Raw genomic sequence first — 19,892 nt, 5'->3', positions numbered from 1 at the left:
GGTGCCTACTACTCACTTTTTCTAATTCATCCTCCCAGAATAGTGCCCTTTCTAACTTGCACAAAGTTGCCCCAAAGGATAGCAGTGCCCCACACCTAGAAATGGGCTTCCCTAGTAGCTCAGCTTGTAAAGAATCCACCTCAATGTGAAAGACTCAGGTTCGATCCCTGGGTTGGGAAGATTCCCTGGAGGGAGGGCATGGCAACCTACTCCAGTATTCTTGCCTGGAGAATCCCTTGGACAGAGAAGCCTGGTGGGCTATAGTCCATGGAGTTGCAAAGAGTTGGACACAACTGACTAAGCACAGCACACCTAGAAATAATCATTAACACTGGTTTTGCTATTATTATGCACCTTACTTGTTTTGCCTCACAAACTCTGTGAGACGGATATTTTATGATTCCCCCTTCTGTGAGGCGTAGGGTGTTAAGTAGCTTGCCCAAGGTTATGGAGCTAAGATTTTAATTTAAACTTAAAAGATTTATGAATTGGTGAAGGAATTCACCAATTCCTACACCAGTCATGCTCAGTCATGTTGGACTTTTTGTGACCCCATGGACTATAGCCTGCCAGGCTCCTCTGTCCATGGGATTCTCCAGGCAAGAACACTGGAGTGGGTTGCCATTCCCTTTTCTTGGGGATCTTCCTGACCCAGGGATTGAACCTGGGTCTCCTGCATTGACAGGCAGTTTCTTTACCCTCTGAACCACCAGGGAAGCCACTGGTGAATATATGTACATATAAATAAATAAATGTATGTATGTTCTATGTATGTGTGTATATATATATGTATGTATGTTTGAGTCTTTCATTTGTAAGCATCTGAGCTGCAGAGTTCCCAAGAAGCAGACTCGGACAAAGAGATGTGTGCAGGAGGTTTGATGGGGTGTCCACTCAGAATTGACATCTGTGAAATGTAAAAGAAGCAGGATGGAGCCAAGAGAGAAGCTGAATTGCAATGTAGTTGTAACAGAGATTTCAGTCCCTCACACAGGGAGCACCAGAGTTGGGATGGTTCTTCAAAGTAATCCCTGGGTAAAGTAAGGGAGCCCACCTTATTCCATGACCTCCCTCCTAGCCCTCTTTATGCCCTTGACCAATCATTGGAGGTGGATTGCTTCCAGGAGGAGAGCATAATATGGGTCAAGGCCCATCTCTTTAGCTAAGGGCAATACCTGAAGAGGAACTCACCTGAGTTATCAGCCATCAATACTTCCAGCCTTGATTCATGGCTGGAAGAGAAGGGGATGACAGAGGATGAGATGGTTGGATGGCATCACCGACTCAATGGACATGAGTTGTTGTTGATGGACAGGGAGGTCTGGTGTGCTGCGGTTCATGGGGTCGGAAAGAGTTGGACACGACTGAGCGACTGAACTGAACTGAACTAAATACTTACAGCAGCTCAGAGAATGAATGTTCAGTTCTGAAGGGAGGTGTTTCTGGGCATCACAGCCACTACCTGAGGCTTTGGTTAGAAAAAAAAAAATGACCCAATTACATAACATTAGGGGAGCAGAGAGAGTGTCTCGTCACATAATGAACAGCACATGATGTCTAGATAACTCTCATATCTGACACACCCTCCCTGCATTTGAGTATTCTTTCTATGTGGATGGCCCCAAAGTTTATGTATCAACCTGAGCATATGACTATGGAAAAGCCCTTCACAATTTACAGATCAAGGCTTATTTATTATTTTATATTTGTCACAGTAAACTGATGAAGTAGGAAGGGAAGCTATTAAGATTCTCAATTCACAAGTGGGGAAACTAAAGCACAAAGAGATTCATTCATTTATCTAATGTCATGTGCAATTAAGGAGCGCGAGCTGGGCTCTCAGGTGGCTGTGCTGACAACAGAGAATCACTAGAAGGACCGAGGAAGGTTGAAGCTTCCTGAAGGTTATGGTGCAGATCTGCATCATTTCTTAGCAACAGCTTCCTTATGCTTCTTTGGAAACAATTCAAGGATTTTCTGGAAGCTATGTTCTTCACTTAAAGCAAGGATTACATGAGTCAAAAGAGAGGATAATAACAGTTCATCTCAGGGGGACTTCCTATTTAACCTCAAATGAAGAACCCATGCTGAATATTTGCAAAAAATTTTTTATTCTCACTTTGTTTATACATGAGTATTACAATACAGCAAAAGCAAAAAAAAAAAAATCCTTCGAAAATGTCAGAAAATGCCACATGATTTCAAAGTTTCAGACTTTGATCAGTTCCAGAAATTTAGCAAAAATCCTTGCCTAGTGATACTATCGGAAAACTGCTGGTAAAGGTACCTTCTGGAAAAAGCTGTTTGCCTTCATCATTGTTAGTCCACACTGTCTCTCTCTAGACAGTCATTCTGATCACCTGTCAAGCATATGAAAGCATGTCTTCTACTGAAGAGGTCTACATCCATATCCTGTAGCACTAAAGGGTATTCAAATATTTTTCTTTCTTGTAAATCATGTTCTAGATTTTCTAAAAAATTAACCTGCCTGTTGAGCTCTTGACAATTTTATTTCCCAAACTGCAGGGGCTCACTGTAAAACATATAAACTTGGTTTAATAATAAAATAGAGTCTCGGTAGCAAAAGAAACTAAGTAACTAAATAAACAGCATCCTCTCTCTCATTCTGGGTGCTAGGATGAAAGTATACCTGTAAGCAACCATAGGCTTGCTCTAACCATGCTCATCAAAATCGTGAAGTCCCTGGGATGTGCCTATGGTTGTGGAGAAGGACACCGAGGGCTCTCTGGAGATCGTCTGAGACACCAGGTATTCCGGGAGAATGTAAGAGAATTAAAGTAGATTCCATTTCCTCTTCCTCTTCCCTCCTTTCAAATTAAGAATGAGTCCTTTGACAATGAGGGTCAGTGTTCCCTGAAAAAATATTTTGTGAGGGTAATTAATGCTGTCATAAGGTGGGAGAATTCCCACAAGATAATCTCAAGACATCTAAAACCCAGGCTTAGGAAAGTTTAATTGGGAAAATAACTTCTGCCTCCTGCCTAGGGCAGGCCAACTCCCAGTTGGTAAAAGGATGTATAATTGGAACGTGAATTATAGTTTGAAAGAACATTGCAAAAATGAATATATTTAGCAAACTTCTGATGGTCTGTGACAAATGGTTTTTTAATCACCTGCCTGGGTACTATGGAAGCATATTTTATATTAGAAAAAGGGATCCACCTTTCAGATTGAGTTTGTTGTTTTTAGATATGGAAAATGGCCCTTATTGGGACAAAACTGGACTACAAAAGTAACCATTTTCTGGCTGCTGTGTTTGACAATGAACCTTGACTGCTAAATATTGGGTTGGACAAAAATTTCCTTCAGATTTTTTCATAACACCGTAAGGAAAATTCAAATGAACTCTTTTGGCCAACCCAATATTTACAAGCACATCCCTTTGAACTGTGTGAAACTTGAAACTCTGCCCTGAGGTTTGCAAAAAATAATTCTTGTAATGGAACATGGAAATGTAACTCTAGCTCATTTTCACTTGCCTCTGCTGATGACTACTTTTCCCTTCAGACTTTGGCGATAACCCACCTCTACAACAACTTCAAGCTGGAACAGTTGCCTCATACATATTTTGAACTGAAATCATAAGAAAATAGTCCCCGACAAATAAGAGTTTGATGCAAATTTGAGTCTAGGAAACCCTTTGGCATATCTTAGCAGAGTTTTAGGGTCATGTCAAAATCCAATGCCAGCCATTTTTCTTTGGTATTAGGTTTTGTCATGAAATGTTCACACAGTATCAGCATGCTGGCTTTCTTTCTTAATCTGTCATCTACCTACCTACCCATTTATATATCATTCTCTTTCTTTTCTATTCTATTGTGTCATATTAGTTTATTATTTGTATGTGGGGGGGGTTATTCATAGTAATTACTTTCTCTAAATTCTGAAACTTGAAAACTTTGACCAAGATCTAGATTTTGGGGCCCCAAATTTTAAGAAATCAAAATAATAAATAATAAGGCAGTAGAAGCTGACATTACCTCCATCTTTGCACATATGTTTATGATTTGGGGTCTTTGATTTTTATTCTATCACAGTATGAATAAATGCCTTCAAGGCTAAAATTACATCACATCTCATGCAGAAAACTAATTCTATGAAATGAAATACCAAAATATAAAAATAAGCATCATGCTGTAGTTGGAATTATAAATTGGTTCTGATATCAGGACCTGTCTTTCTATACGTGGAGAAGGTTAGGGCTAGTTGGATCAGAAGCCACTTGAGAGATTATCGTTACTGCTTAGTCACGATGTTTTCTTCTCTCAAGAGTACTGAGTGTTTCCTATCAGGACATCCAGTTTTCTACTTGCCTTCCCAACTGTTGATTTATATGGCAGTACCTCCATTTTCTTGTAGCCCAGTTTTATACTCCTTATCAGGATTATACTTACTTATCCATGCTTAGTAAACACATGGTCCATGAGATAGAAATTTGAGAAATCTACCCTGGGAATGTGTAATTCAAGAAGCTAAATATTTCCAGATTTATCTGGCATTGGATTTTTAGTAGTTACTTAGCTTTTAATGCATAAGAATATTTCTTACCTCTACCAGATGAAGTCCACTATACTTTTATTTTTTTAATAAACCAAATTATTATCACAATGCTATTCATCAAAGTGCCTAGTAATTCCAGGGAGTTTCTTAGAATAGTTTAATCATTAGCTTGTAGTCCCAAATTATTGAAATGGAATTCACTCTTTATATCTCTTGGAGAAGTTTAGAATATTCATTCAGAATCAAAATACTTATAGTTTGATATTCTGATCCTTGCTGAGACTTTCAGTTGAATTGTAATGGCCTCTAAAGAAGAGATTTGAAACTATGCCTTTTTTGGTGTATTTTATAGAGAAGTACTTTAAAACTTCATTTTATAGCAAGCAGCATTAATTTTATAAGAAAAAAAAATTGCTTGAGATCTAGCAACCAGTAGCCTCTCTGGAATTCAGTTCAGTTCAGTCACTCAGTCGTGTCCAACTCTTTGCAACCCCATGGACTGCAGCATGACAGGCTTCCCTCTCCATCACCAACTCCCGGAACTTGTTCAGACTCATGTCCATTGAGTCGGTGATGCCATCCAACCATGTCATCCTCTTTTGTCCCCTTCTCCTCCTGCCTTCAATCTTTCCCAGCATCAGGGTCTTTTCCAGTGAATCAGTTCTTCGTATCAGGTGGCCAAAGTGTTGGAGCCTCAGCATCAGTCCTTCCAATGAATATTCCGGACTGATTTCCTGTAGAATTGACTGGTTTGATCAACCAGTAGCCTCTGGAATAAAAACACCCAATTTCTCGACCTAGTAAAGGAAAAATGAAAGGGAAAAAAAAATCCTCCTGACTTTGTGATATAAATGGAAAGACTACGACAAGGTCACAACAAGAAACCATTGCTAATTATAAGTTTCAGCCTTTTATAATCTTTTTCCTCTCAAGAGTTCTAAGAATTTTTCTCTGTGTCTTGATTTGTCAAAATGGTGATGTAACTTAAATTATCCTCTGGCCCACCATTAAGGACCCAAATCCCATGAATTGCTGTCCTTGCTTCTGCCTGGTTGTCCAAAATTCTCCATTAAGGTTATGGAGTCCTCACTAAGTCCTCACTCTTAGTCCTTACTAAGCCAACTCTTCTTTCTTGATTGTAGATTTTCTTCCTCAACCCAGTTTAGTTCACTTCAGTCGATCAGTCATGTCCAACTCTTTGTGACCCCATGGACTACAGCACGCCAGTTCTCCCTGTCCATCACTAACTCCCAGAGTTTACTTAAACTTGGGTCCACTGAGTCAGTGGTGCCATCCAACCATCTCATCCTCTGTCATCCCCTTCTTCTCCTGCCTTCAATCTTTCCCAGCATCAGGGTCTTTTCAAATGAGTCAGCTCTTCATATCAGGTGGCCAAAGTATTGGAGTTTCAGCTTCAGCATCAGTCCTTCCAATGAGTATTCAGGACTGATTTCCTTTAAGATGGACTGGTTCGATCTCCTTGCAGTCCAAGGGACTCTCAAGAGTCTCCTCCAATACCACAGTTCAGAAGCATCAATTCTTTGGCACTCAGTTTTCTTTATAGTCCAATTCTAACATCCATATGTGACTATTGGAAAAACCACAGCCTTGACTAGATGTACCTTTGTTGGCAAAAGTAATATCTCTGCTTTTTAGTATGCTGTCTAGGTTGGTCATAGCTTTTCTTCCAAGGAGCAAGTGTCTTTTAATTTCATGGCTGCAGTCACCATCTGCAGTGATTTTGGAGCCCCCAGAAATAAAGTCAGCCACTGTTTTCACTGTTTCCCCATCTATTTGCCATGAAGTGATGGGAACAGATGCCATGATCTTAGTTTTCTGAATGTTGAGTTTTAAGACAATTTTTTCACTCTCCTCTTTCACTTTCATCAAGAGGCTCTTTAGTTGTTCTTCACTTTCTACCATAAGGGTGATATCATTTGCATATCTGAGATTATTGATATTTCTTCCAGCAATCTTAATTCCAACTTGTGCTTCATTCAGCCCAGCATTTCTCTTGATGTACTCTGCATATAAGTTAAATAAGTAGGGTGACAATATACAGCTTTGACGTACTCCTTTCCCTATTTGGAACCAGTCTGTTGTTCTATGTCCAGTTCTAACTGTTGCTTCTTGACCTTCATACAGATTTCTCAGGAGGCAGGTCAGGTGGTTTGGTATTCCCATCTCTTTAAGAATTTTCCACAGTTTCATTTCACAGTATCATTTTCCCATTTCTTTCCATTGGTAAGGACATTCTTTTTTAAGATGATCTTGCCTTCCGCAAGATATCAACTAATCTCCATTGTGTCAACCCAGTTCCTTTTGGTAATGGATGGTATCTAAATACATTTTCTCCAACAACCACTCTCTAAACTAGCCATGAGGCTACTATCAATATATTATGAGAAGTGTAACCACTCTGAGGAGGCAAGACCCTAGCTTCTAATTTTGGCTCTGCTGTGAAACTTGGTGTATCAGCTTGGACAAAGTCCTTGATTTCTTTGAGTCTCAGTTTCCTCCACTGTAACATAGGGAAACTCTTCAAGTCATAGAGAAGTGTGAAAGTCAAATGTTTGCATTTACAATCCAGAAGCATATTTTAAACAGCAAAGCACTACACAAATGTGGTTTTTTTTTTTTAAAGGTAGAATGGGACTAGGGGGCCCCCTGAGGGTCCCAGATAGCATTGGGGTGTCCTGTCTGTGACCTTCTCCAGCCAATGATTGTAACTTTGTTTGTTCTGATGGTGCAAATTACTCCCTTTTCCTTTGCTAGATGACAAAATTATTTGTTGGATCATAAGAAATACGTTTTTGTGTTTCTGGTAATTTGCCAGCTCTGCCAGCCCTCCGGCAGAGCCTAATGCATGGTCAATTGGTTTTCATATCCTTAAGGCCAACTTCTATTAAATACCAAACTTCTATATTCAAAAGCAGACACATAAATAAACAAACTAGACTTGCTTTATTTTATGTCTCTTTCATGTCTCAAGGGTCTTTCCCTCCTGACCATATAAGAGAACTCTGGATAAACAGGTCCTAGAGCCCCCTCATGCCATCCATTGTTTTAAGTCACTTCAGTCGTGTCTGACTCTTTATGACCATTTGGGCTGTAGCCCACCAGCCTCCTCTGCCCATGGGATTCTCCAGGCAAAAATACTAGAGTGGGTTGCCATGCCCTCTTCCTGACCCAGGGATCAAACCTGTGTCTCTATGTCTCCTGCATTGGCAGGCAGACTCTTTACCACTAGTGCCACTTGGGAAGCCTCATGCCCTCTATTAAATCTATTTAAATTCAAAGTAGCTGAGTGTGGGGGAGGTTGGCTTCTTCTCCCTGTGTAAAGCCTCTGAAGTTTCTAATCCTTGATTACCAATCCTATCACCTACGTCAATATTAAATTTTTTTTCATTTATATCTTAAAATCTTGATCTTGGCAAAAATACTGAGCTGTTCCTGGGGCAGCATTAGCCTTTAGTTTGGGGTTTTTCCTGAGGAGAAGCCCTTCTCAAAGTCTTATCCCCAGCCTACCTCTGCCCATCTCAATCTCAGACGTGAAGGGCTAGCAGAGCTGGCAAATTACCAACCAGGAGGGGTGCATGGGGACCTTTGCCTTCTGAAGGCTTCTGTCTGAAATCAGTGGTATCCCCAGCATAAGCTGGTACCTGTGACTTCTTCACTTTTCTTCCTTCCTTGCAGGCCCAGAACTGCCTCACTAAGCTATACAAGCTAGATAAGATGCAGTTCCGACAAACCATGAGGGATTATGTGAACAAGGACTCTCTCAATAACGTAGTGGACTTCTTGCATGCTTTGCTAGGATTTTGTATGGAGCCGGTCACTGACAGTAAGTAAAGCTGTGCCGAGTTCTAGGAGAAATCGCTGCGAGGTGAAGCAGGTAGTGTTTCTGAGACACCCTAAATCTGTGGTAATAGAATGGAGAGGAAAAGATATATGTTTGTGTGTGTGTGTGTGTGCATGCACGTGAGTCTTGTGTGTGATAAAATATAAATGTGAGAAGCTTGCCAATCATCTTTGATTATACATTTGGAGGCCTTTTGAGGACAACTTAGCTCAGCAAATGGGAACTCAGCTCGGTAAAGCCATGACACCCTCATCTGCAGGGCCACTATCCTCACGCCCTGCTCATGGCATGCCTCTCTCTCAGGTGACTTTGTTGTATGACTGCTGAGGCAAGGATCAAGGAACAAAAGAATATTTTCATTAGTTCAACAAAATGAAGTGAGCACCTTTTATGTGCTTGGTGATTTTTTCACAAGATAAAATAGGAAAGAGAAAAAATGACTGCAGTAAACATAGTAGTAATGTAACTTCGATACACACACACACTGAATTAAAAACAATGGACAAAGGGATCTATAGATAGGCCCATAAACTATAGGTTTATGGCTTTAAGAAAACTCCATCATAGAGCCCTGTATTACAGGGATAGACCAATGAACCCAAATGGCATCCATAATCAATGAACACTGTCAGTACCACTTGAATACAAATACAGTAATGGAATGAAGGTGAGGCATGAAGCCTGAGTTGAGTAAAAACACATTTTAATTTAAAGCCTGGGAAGAAGCATCTTTTTAGTATAGGTTTTTATGGTTTATATAGTATTAATGTGATAGTTATAGATAGGGAAATAGTGGAAACAGTGTCAGACTTTATTTTTTTGGGCTCCAAAATCACTGCAGATGGTGACTGCAGCCATGAAATTAAAAGACGCTTACTCCTTGGAAGGAAGGTTATGACAAACCTAGATAGCATATTGAAAAGCAGAGACATTACTTTGCCAACAAAGGTCCATCTAGTCAAGGCTATGGGTTTTCCTGTGGTCACGTATGGATGTGAGAGTTGGACTGTGAAGAAGGCTGAGCACCGAAGAATTGATGCTTTTGAACTGTGGTGTTGGAGAAGACTCTTGAGAGTCCCTTGGACTGCATGGAGATCCAACCAGTCCATTCTAAAGGAGATCAGTCCTGGGTGTTCTTTGGAAGGAATGATGCTAAAGCTGAAACTCCAGCACTTTGGCCATCTCATGCGAAGAGTTGACTCATTGGAAAAGACTCTGATGCTGGGAGGGATTGGGGGCAGGAGGAGAAGGGGACGACAAAAGATGAGATGGCTGGATGGCATCACTGACTCGATGGACGTGAGTTTGAGTGAACTCTGGGAGTTGGTGATGGACAGGGAGGCCTGGCATGCTGAGATTCATGGGGTCGAAAAGAGTTGGACATGACTGAGTGACTGAACTGAACTGAATGTGATAGTGGTTGATTAGATTACAATAGAGCTGTATTTGATGGATTTAGAAAGTTTTTCTGTTTGTACCCCAGGCTTTATTATTTGGTTTTCACATTAAAGGAAAATATTGTTCCCCTATAGATTCCCTGAAATAATCTATGTTATTGAAGTTGCTTTAATCCAAGCACATAACAGATCTGAAAAACAATGAAGTAAGAATTGGGGTTGAGATACTGCAAGAGAAATTCTTGATTGCATTTTTTTCTCTTTTTAAACCTATTTGAGATAGAAAGTATAAGAGCAGACTAAAACATTTCTTTCTGTAATGTAAAGTCTAAAGATAACCCACAGCCCTTTGATACAGACAGTGAGAGGTTAGTCATAAAGTATGTAATCAACACTTTAAAGCAGTGAATTCCCACTGAGATTCTTGAGAAGGTTAAGTGGCTCATAGTGAATCATCCAGCAGATGCACATACTCCTGTCTGATCTGTCTTGAAGCTGCAGGTAACTGGCCCCTAAGGTCCACAGGTGGCTTGCAAGCTTGCAATACCCTGGCAAGTCCACAGAACACCTGAAGTGTCCATGGAAATGGGAAAAACTGGCATAAACTGCCACGTTGGGTGATGGCCTCAGTTCACTGGCATTTCATGTGTGAATGAGTTAGGCGGTGGCTCCGGGAGAGGTTGTAGATTTTTCCAACTTATATGCCCATGGAGTCTCTGGAAGCAAGAAGTTGCTAGAAGTCTTGTGTAGCTTTTGTCCAGAACTCAGTCTCATTTTTGGTTTCTGGTGCTGGTGTTAATTCCCCTACAGGACCCTGTCTCGTCTCTTCCCTCCACTGCCCCACTCACCTAGTTGGCCCTACCTCACTCCACTTCTCACAGACTGAACAGTTTCTGCTGAGAAACCAGCATTCTTCACCACCAAAACAAGCCAAATCAAGTCTGTCTCCATTGAGGGACCACTTAGTAAACCATCTTTTTAAAAAAATTATTGTCTATTTAACATTACTTAGGTTTAAAAAATTTTCTTAGGGTCAACAGTTGTCCTCTTTTTGTTGCTAAGATTCATTGATGAAAACCTCCACTAAGGGATGAAATATGTCATAGTAATAACCCTGAAGGAGATTATGAGCTGTTTATCTCTAAGTCCTCATTAGATGATCAAATCTGGAGTGGCTTCAATCCTCTGGTTCTGTATTTTTTGTGTGTGCATGCTCAGTTGCTCAGTTATGTCTGACTCTTTGCAACCCCATGGACTGCAGTCCACCAGGCTCCTCTGTCCATGAAATTTTCAGATAAGAATACTGAAGTGGGTTGCCAATATTTTGTGTAGCCCTTCACTAACTCCTGGATGCCAAGTACTTCATTACTTCTTTAAACATTGTACCTGAAAGGAAACACTGCCTTTAATTGGTGCCTTTGCATTCCAGACAAGGCTGGGTTCGGAAATAACTTCACCACGGTGGACAACAAATCCACAGCCCAAAATGTGGAAGGCATCGTCGTCAGCGCAATGTTTAAATCCCTCATCACACGCTGCGCTTCAACTACTCATGAATTGCACAGCCCTGAGAATCTGGTGAGAAGCTCACCTTTTCCTCCCACAGGAGTTCTCAGTTTTATGCCATGACCTTGAGAAAGAGAAGTTGAAATCTAAAACTGTAAAGTTAAAATGTCTATGTATTTTCCCAGTGTCACCAGCAACTCACGGTAGAAACCCAGCAATACCTTTCTCCTCCCTGTCACCTGTCATCGTACCTGCAGATAGGCTTATCTCTTCCATCTCAGAGGTTCTGTGGTAGTTGGTGAAATAGTTGCCAGGTATTCTGAGCCCTTCAGAAAGAAGGTGCTAGAGCCCAGCATGCTGGCTTGTGAAATAAACAAGAGTGTTATACCAAGCTTTTGTTTGAAACCGCATTTACTTTAATAACTAATTCAAATATGCTGCTGATCAGGTTTTGTCTTTTTTTATCAAACACCAATCTTTTAGCTACTGTTCACAAAAGACTGTGTTAATTAAACCACCAAGGCCACAAGTAGAGAGCACCAGGTTTTAAAAGATTAGTGTTTATTGCTGCCAAGAAAATTGTGGTTTGGGATAGTAAAATAAAGATGAAGACTGACACATCTGACATGACTAAATGAATTCAGGTCTCTCAGAGGAGTAAAGAAGCATTTCTGTATCTTACTAATCTGTTAGCTATAATGACTTCTATGCAGAAATCAGCCCATTGACACATATGGACACTATCTGCTAATCTACTTAAAACAGAGAAATAGTTTTAAGTTCTTCTAAATCACTGAAACTATGTAGTCACTTGAGATAAACAAAACAAAACCCCGAATGAAAAGGAGTTTGATTTTACTGATTGTCAAGCCTCCCAACAAGGTTCTTGGAGGTTGAGAATAACTTGCATACCATCCATGTGTTCAATTTGGTCATGGCAAGAAGTAATTTGACAAGTTGATTATAGCACATATGAACTCTTATAAGTCTTACCCTACATGTGCAAGTATAGAAGAAATACTACATTTCTTAATTGTATTTAAATCAATTTAAATTTGGCTTTGAACCTCCATTCCACCGGAATGGCTGGAAGTTGAACCTCACTCATTCTTGGGTCTCCCAGCTTCAGAGAGTAGGGCAAATATTCTGAAGTCTTAGGTAGGACCCAGGGCTTGTGGTGAGGCTCCATGGGTGTCAAGCATCAGTTATATCTGTTTGTTCGCATGGTGCTCTCTGCTGCTTAAGGATGGGCACTCTGGTGAATTTGGAACCCTTGTTTTTTGGAGTCTTGCCTTCCATGGAGGAGCTACCACATTGCAGAGTGACAGCATAAGGCCTTCTTCTCACAGGACCAAAAGGACACTTTATGTTTTCCTCAGTGGCCCTTCCTTCTGCTTTTCTAAAGATCATGGGCATAACTGTCCCAGTGGTCTTAGATTTTGAAATCCAAAGCTCTAAGGTGTTGTTTAGGCTTCTATGTTCTTCTTTGTCATGAACCTTTCCTAAGACACAGAATATACTAACTACCTTCTTAGAGAAGACAGATGGGGAAATGCTGAATGCAAAGCTTAATATCTTAAAAAAAAAGAAAAAAGTCCTGCATTAAATATTGAATCACTAATACATTGGTTTTAATAGCCTTGTGTCTTTGTAAGTCTATAGTCAAGTTCATGCTCAAATGAGCTACAACATACATATTATTTGCTAAGTCTATGTAGAAAAATGTATCATCCTTGAATGTCAGGCTCTATTAGAATTGTCTAGAAGGTTTAGCATAATTTATCACAGTGATGCCAAAAATTTGGAGAAGTTGAACAGCGACTGAAATCTCTAGTCTAGACAAAATTCTGATTCCCTTATTTTTGCAGGCATCTCTTCAGAAGTTCCAAGAGACATAATTAAAAATTTGGAGGTTCAGTTGTTATAAAAGTATAAACTGATGTCTTTCTAATGTCACAGCCAACTTTCTAAATATGTAGCATGGTGACTATCCTTTTTGATACTAAGAATGACAGGCAAGGTTTTTAGTAATGTTACCATGGGAACAATGGAGGGGCAGGATACCATTAGTTGCACTATAGTAATCTCTCTTCCTTTTATGATCCCAAGGCTCATCTAAGTCCAAGGAATTACCTTCTACCCCTCTTCCTATGAATATTCTTCAAAGACACAACTATCTTTCTTTCCCCACACTTTCCTCCTGGCCTCCAAATAGGGGCTGTATTGTGACATCCGTCAGCTGGTCCAGTTTATCAAGGAGGCCCATGGGAATGTCTTCAGGAGAGTGGCCCTCAGCGCTTTGCTTGACAGTGCTGAGAAGTTGGCACCAGGGAAAAAGGTGGAGGAAAATGAACCGGAATCTAAGCCTGGAAGAGGAAAAAGGTTGGAAGCTTGAGCTCTCTGAATGTGAGGGTTTGCCCAGTCTGTAGAATATAATGTCCTGTTGTCTTGTCCATGATGTGAAATTCCAGGGCAGGGATGAAGGACTGTCCTATAGGAGTGATACCACTGGCAGGGCCCAGGTGCAGCCTAGAAAACGGAAGAGTTTCCTTTTAAACAAATGCTGCCTCTGTATGAATCAGAGCTCAGTTGATCCCAAACTTTCATACACTTGAACCTTACTTCATAGCTCTTACTTATGTAGTAAAATGTTATCTATGTTTTAGTCCCTTCAATAGGTATCATTTATATTTTTTGTCCAGAAAGAAAAAGCAATTGCTGATACCATATCATTCTGTTCAGTAAGTAATATTTTTAACATGGTGAAAGATAAACAACTGAGACATGTCCAATTATGTTTTCTTCTAGTAAACATGAATTTAAGGGCTTTGCAGGTAGCTCAGTGGTAAAGATTCTGTCTGCCAATGCAGGAGATATGGGCTCACTTCTGGGTCAGGAAGATCCCCTGGAGAAGGAAATGGCAACCAATTCCAGTATTCTTGCCTAGGAAATTCCATGGACAGAGGAGCCTGGCAGGCTATAGTCCATGGGGTCACAAAGAGTTGGACATGACTTAGTGTCTAAACAACAATAAGAAACATGAATTTATTGTATGCCTGTTCTATAAGAAATGTCACTTATGAAGATTAAAAGAAATGCCTCAATTTAACATCCTGCCTGCAGTTACTGCCTCTGTGTGCAATGATGGCATTATAGTGTTCTCAGGCAATAATGCAGCTAGGTAGTAAGTTAAATGGTAGGACATAAATTCCATAGCACATAGACTCATGATGGTATAGGGGGTGTGCAGTCCATTTAGGTTGTCTGTAACAGTGTTTTGCTTTATGAAGTCTATGAATTACTGAGAAGTGGTGTCCTGCTCTGCTGTGATTGGTGGAATGCACTATTTGCACAGGTCAGAGGCGGGAAGCGTGGTGGATAAAGGCCCGGTGACCGCCGCACCTGAGGAATGTCGCAGCTTTATGTCCGGTCGCCCCTCACAGACTCCAGAGCAGTAAGTAGAATTAGCTTTGTCTCCAATGCAATGGGCTGAGCACTTCCCCCTAGAAGAAATTCTATTCCCCAAGCTGCTATTTACTTTTCCTATCTGCTGAACTTTTCCTTGCTTCTGCCCTTTACTTTTCATTCCCATGTGGCTTATCTCTACAGGCTCAAATCACAAGTAATCAACTTCATGCTTCCAGGAAGCCTCCCTCACTGCCTTTCCTATTTCCCGCCCCTACCCCACTCTGTCTTCCATGCACAATCTTGCAGGTAAATCTTGAAAAGTAGCATGTATAGCAGGTACGAGGGTGATGTCATCCAATTTCTTGCTTAAAATATCTCTTATAAATCACTTACAACTGTCAATAATTGAAGCTTTATCCAGAAATATATAAGATAATCTTCTCTCATGTCCAGCTTTACCTGAAACAGATTCATCCGTTTCATCTTGGTTCTCTCCAGAGATCCAGTCCACTGCCTCTGATATCAATTTATTTCCACTTTTGATAATGGCAATATCAAAAGCATCATGAAAATAGTGCCCCCAGAAAATGTTAGGATTATTGTAGAAACTAAATACAGTCTAGTTCTATGCAAGACTCATTTGTATTCATTCTTCTTTTGAGACCTATTTACTCGTAAGTGATGTTGATCAATACTTAAAATATGATCCTTTTAGTATGCCATTCTATCTCCCATAACCATTATTTAGTACAAAATGATTATTCTTCCAGAAATTCTGTAGGGTATTCTAGGTTTTATGGTATCCCCTCTGTACGGTCAAGGAAGTCATGTCATCACATAGGACCCTGGCAACCCACAACAAGCACGCAAAACCTTTAAGGAACAAAAGGCCTGCACAGTTCTTATAGCCCTTCAAAATTTTAGAAACTGCCCCTAAAATGAGTGGGTAAAAGTTGTTCAATTGCTCAGTCGTGTCCAACTCTCTGCAACCCCATGGACTGCAGCATGCCAGGCTTCCCTGTCCATCACCAATTCCCGGAGCTTGTTCACTCTTGTCCATCGAGTCAGTGATGCAAGTAAGGAGAAGGTAAATCAACTCCATGGGTCCAGCGACCATGTGAGTTTTTACTTAACTACTACAGCCCCAGTGCCTCAATGGGCCTTGCTGGGTCCATAGTAGGCTCTCAATATATATCAAGAATGAATGTATGACAGTCAATGAAAGGATGGACTTATTGAATTACCATTAAGCCTTTGTCTTCTTTAATTTCTATTCTCAAAATTGAAGTTTAGTTTTTCCTTTAAAGAAGTTTTTAAGGACATAGTAAAAACCCAAACATAAGTTCTAAGAGGAAAAAAAATGTGAAAGGCAAAGATTTGTCTGTAGCTGAATAACCAACCACAAGACTAGTTAAAAGTCCTTATATGCAGAATCTGTCCAAAAAAAATGAGAGAGGACTTTTTTCCCCCAAAATAACACTAACAACTATTGAGTTAATCTGAACAATAAGAATGATTTAATAAGTTAACTAGATTTAAAACATAAAACTATCTACCTTGATAGGTGATCTAGTTTCCTCAATTGCAGATACTCTCTTTCTGTAGTTTTATAAATACCACCTGATTTCTTAGCATTTAGCACATGTCTATTCTCTCCCTTGAGGAAAGATACATGTTTTAATATGCCTCTACATAGCAATTTGCACTTGGAGGGATGTCGTAGAATGTCAAGTATGGGAATTTCCCCTGATCCAAGTGGGCCCAGGAGATGAGCTGCCACATGTCCTCTGTTTAGCACTGAAGAAAGGTAGGTGGGTAATCTTGGCTCCTACTCTGTCTTCTCTCTCTCTGTTCCCATTCCCTCCCCTTCATACCCTTTGCTTCTCCATTTTCCCTCTTAAAAATCACATTAACTGAGTGATATTAAAAGCAGTTGTATGTGCCCGTTTCTCTGAAACTCATGATTGATACATACCCTTTGGACAAAGCTGATTTGGCACTTTATTGTAAAGCTGATCAATTATAGCTTCCCTGGATATTTCCCCACTCAGGCCACATAGTCAATACTCTCATGTTACACATTCTCTCAATGTTACACAATGTTACACAATACTCTCAATGTTACACATTCCCCAAAGATAAAAAATGCTTCATACACTGTGAGCATTTGATAAAATAACAGGGAAGTCAAATTTGGAAACACTGATTTAAATTCACACTGTAGGGCTTCCCTGGTGGCTCAGGCAGTAAAGAGTCCACCTGTAATGTGGGAGACCTGGGTTCGATCCCTGGTTTGGGAGTATCCCCTGGAGGAGGGCATGGCAACCCACTCCAGTGTTCTTGCCTGGAGAATCCCCATGGACAAAGAAGTCTGGTGGGCTATAGGCCATGAGGTCGCAAAGAGTTAGACATGACTGAGCGACTAAGCACCACAATATTTGAGAAGCAGAATGTCCTGAATGAAAATAATAATTAAAAATTTTGGGCTTCCCTGGTGGCTCAGTGTTGAAGAATCTGCCTGGCGATACAGGAGACAAGGGTTCAATCTCTTATCTGAGAAGATCCCACATGCCACAGGGCGACTAAGCCCGCATATCACAACTACTGAGCCTCGTGCTCTGGAACCCAGAAGCTACAACTGCTGAGCCCATGCACCGCAACTGCTGAAGCCTGTGTGCCGAGAGCCTGTGCTCCGCAACGAGGGTAGACAGCACGACGAGAAACCCTCCCACTGCAGCCAGAGAGTAGCCCTCACAGCAACAGAGACCGAGCACAGCCAGAAATGAATACATACAATTATTTTTAAAATGATAGCTAAAGGTTTTTATTACTCTCATGACATTTTGAGAGAGAAAACCTACATCCCTCGATAAATATCCCCAGAAAATGATTGCTTTTATACAGTACTATCAAATTTTAGGTAGATCCCAGGTATAACCCCAATGCTTATAAATAAATCATTACCTAAAACCCCCAAAACAAATTTCATCATATGTTACTCTTTTCTCTAACCTTTTCTTTCCAAATGACTAAAGTAATATATGTTGATCAAGTTGCCAAATGTGGAAAACACACACACAAAAACATAGAGAAAAATAATTTTAAAATCAAAATACCTTCAACCACTGTCAACATTTGGTATATTATGTTGGATACACATTTGAGCATGTGTACACACAAGTTTACACACAGACACATAATCACATATGTGCTTCTTTAAAAAAATTAACCTGATGATAACCTGCTTAATCCATTTATTTGACCACTGCCTTTTAACTTTACAATATATCATGAATGTACCCCTTTTCATTAGTCTTATGAAAATAGCATTTTAATGACTATGGAGGGTGCCATCTTACGGAAGTCCCAGAATTTCTTCGACTCTTTGCCTAGAATTGAATATTGAAATTGTTTCCAGTGTTTTAACATTGGCCCAAAATCTCAGTGAGCATCTAACATCTTAGTATGTTGTTCCATCATTTCCTGGGAATAACTTCCTGGAAGTTGAATTTCTGTGTCCTTGTTGTAGACATAGGCTTTACATCACATATTACCAAATTACCTTCCAGAAAGGTAAAATCATTCTACCTCACCATGACTGTATCATAGTACCCTTGCTTTCTCTCCATCTCCCTACCCCTTCTTAATCTTTGTCTTTTTAATGAGTGAAAATAGGGATCTGATTTCAACTGGCCCTTTTTTTGTTAATACCTAATGAAATTAAACTCTGTATTACCATTGGCCACTTGTCTTTCTCCTCTTGTGAAATGCCCTAGTCAAAAATCGCTTTGGCAGTGTTCCCATTTGTCTTATTAAGTCAGACTAAACTTTTTTTTTTTACTTTTAAGACTTAAGATTCTTTGACATAAGAACGGTAAATAATCAGGCATCATAAAAATAACAGTGAAAAATTATGGTATGATGCATTCCCTGGGTGTGGTGATTATATTTTATTTATTCATGCATTCAAATATTTGTACGGTCCTGAGGTGGAGATGAGGGTGGAATATGGTATGACACACTGCTCAGGGAACTTCAAAGAAAAAGTTAAATATTTACTGACACTGTAAGTGTTTTTTTATGACCCACACTCGCAGACGATTACCTGCAATAATATTTAGTCTTACATTATGGTTGAAACAAAATGATGACCTCAACTTGACAGCTGAGCTGTAACTATTCTCAGAAAGAGCTCAGGGAGTCAAGCTGGGTCTTCTGCCTTCCATTCCGACTCTGCCCCTTGCTAATCCCAGCCCATCACAGGTCATCCTGCATGATTTGCCTCCATGTCACTGACAGGAGGTTGAAAGAGAGTTAAGAGACTTTCACATGTGTTGTCAGACATTTAATCATCCCCTTGCCTGCTTTCAGCGATGAACAAATGCAAGGGGGAAACCTGGGGCGAAAAGATTTCTGGCGCAAGATGTTCAAATCCCAGAGTGCGGCGAGCGACACCAGCAGCCAGTCTGAGCAAGACACTTCAGAATGCACCACCGCCCATTCAGGGACCACCTCTGATAGGCGCGCCCGCTCCCGGTCCCGCAGGATTTCACTCCGGAAGAAGCTTAAACTTCCCATAGGTAAAAGTATGTCTTTTTTATTTTATGGATTCTCTTATTCCCTGCCATGTCCTCAGATCAGCTCATAATCAGAACAGAGCAATGCATGGGAAAGTAGAGAAAGGGGAAGCTTTCAAGTCACAAACCCTAGGGTGATTCATTCATTCATTCATTTCTTTCAGCAGGTATTTCTCAAACCTTTACTGTGAGCTTCTAGGGTGTGCAAACACTGTGCTAAACTTCAGTGATTAAATGATGAGCAGCATTTCACAATGTCTGACTTTGCTGAACTTACAATCTATGAGGGGTGGCAACCACTAAAGCAGATCATTATACAACAAAGTATAGTTGCAAGCTATGAATTTTATGAAGGAAATCTACATGGTGCTGTGAAAGCATGCAATAGCAAGACCCAATCTAAATAGGAAGAGGAGACAGAAATCAGGGAAGGCATCCTGAAGCAAGTGACATTAATATCTGCAGAGTACTTGGGAGAAGGAGGAAGGAGAGCACTCCAAGTGGTAGCAATGCAATATGCAAAGGTATTAGGAGGGAGGGACATGGAAGAACTGAGACAAGAGCATCTCTATGACAATGGTGGAGCCATAGAGACCAGAGTATTGTGGGCCTTGCAGGTCA

At 40.4% G+C, this 19,892-nt stretch overlaps 1 protein-coding gene across 1 annotated transcript in view; it reads left to right on the top strand.

Moving 5' to 3' along the window:
• Window positions 1-19,892, top strand: part of UNC80 (unc-80 homolog, NALCN channel complex subunit) — a 232,114-nt gene that overhangs the window by 52,054 nt on the left and 160,168 nt on the right. Inside the window, 6 exon segments of the mRNA XM_070387345.1 lie at window positions 2,638-2,784; window positions 8,218-8,365; window positions 11,210-11,358; window positions 13,502-13,668; window positions 14,642-14,740; window positions 19,066-19,274. Coding sequence (XP_070243446.1) covers window positions 2,638-2,784; window positions 8,218-8,365; window positions 11,210-11,358; window positions 13,502-13,668; window positions 14,642-14,740; window positions 19,066-19,274 — 919 coding nt within the window.

Source organism: Bos mutus, chromosome 2 (assembly GCF_027580195.1).
Source record: "Bos mutus isolate GX-2022 chromosome 2, NWIPB_WYAK_1.1, whole genome shotgun sequence".
Classification (NCBI taxonomy): domain Eukaryota; kingdom Metazoa; phylum Chordata; class Mammalia; order Artiodactyla; family Bovidae; genus Bos; species Bos mutus.
This window is presented reverse-complemented; position numbering and strand designations above follow the sequence as displayed.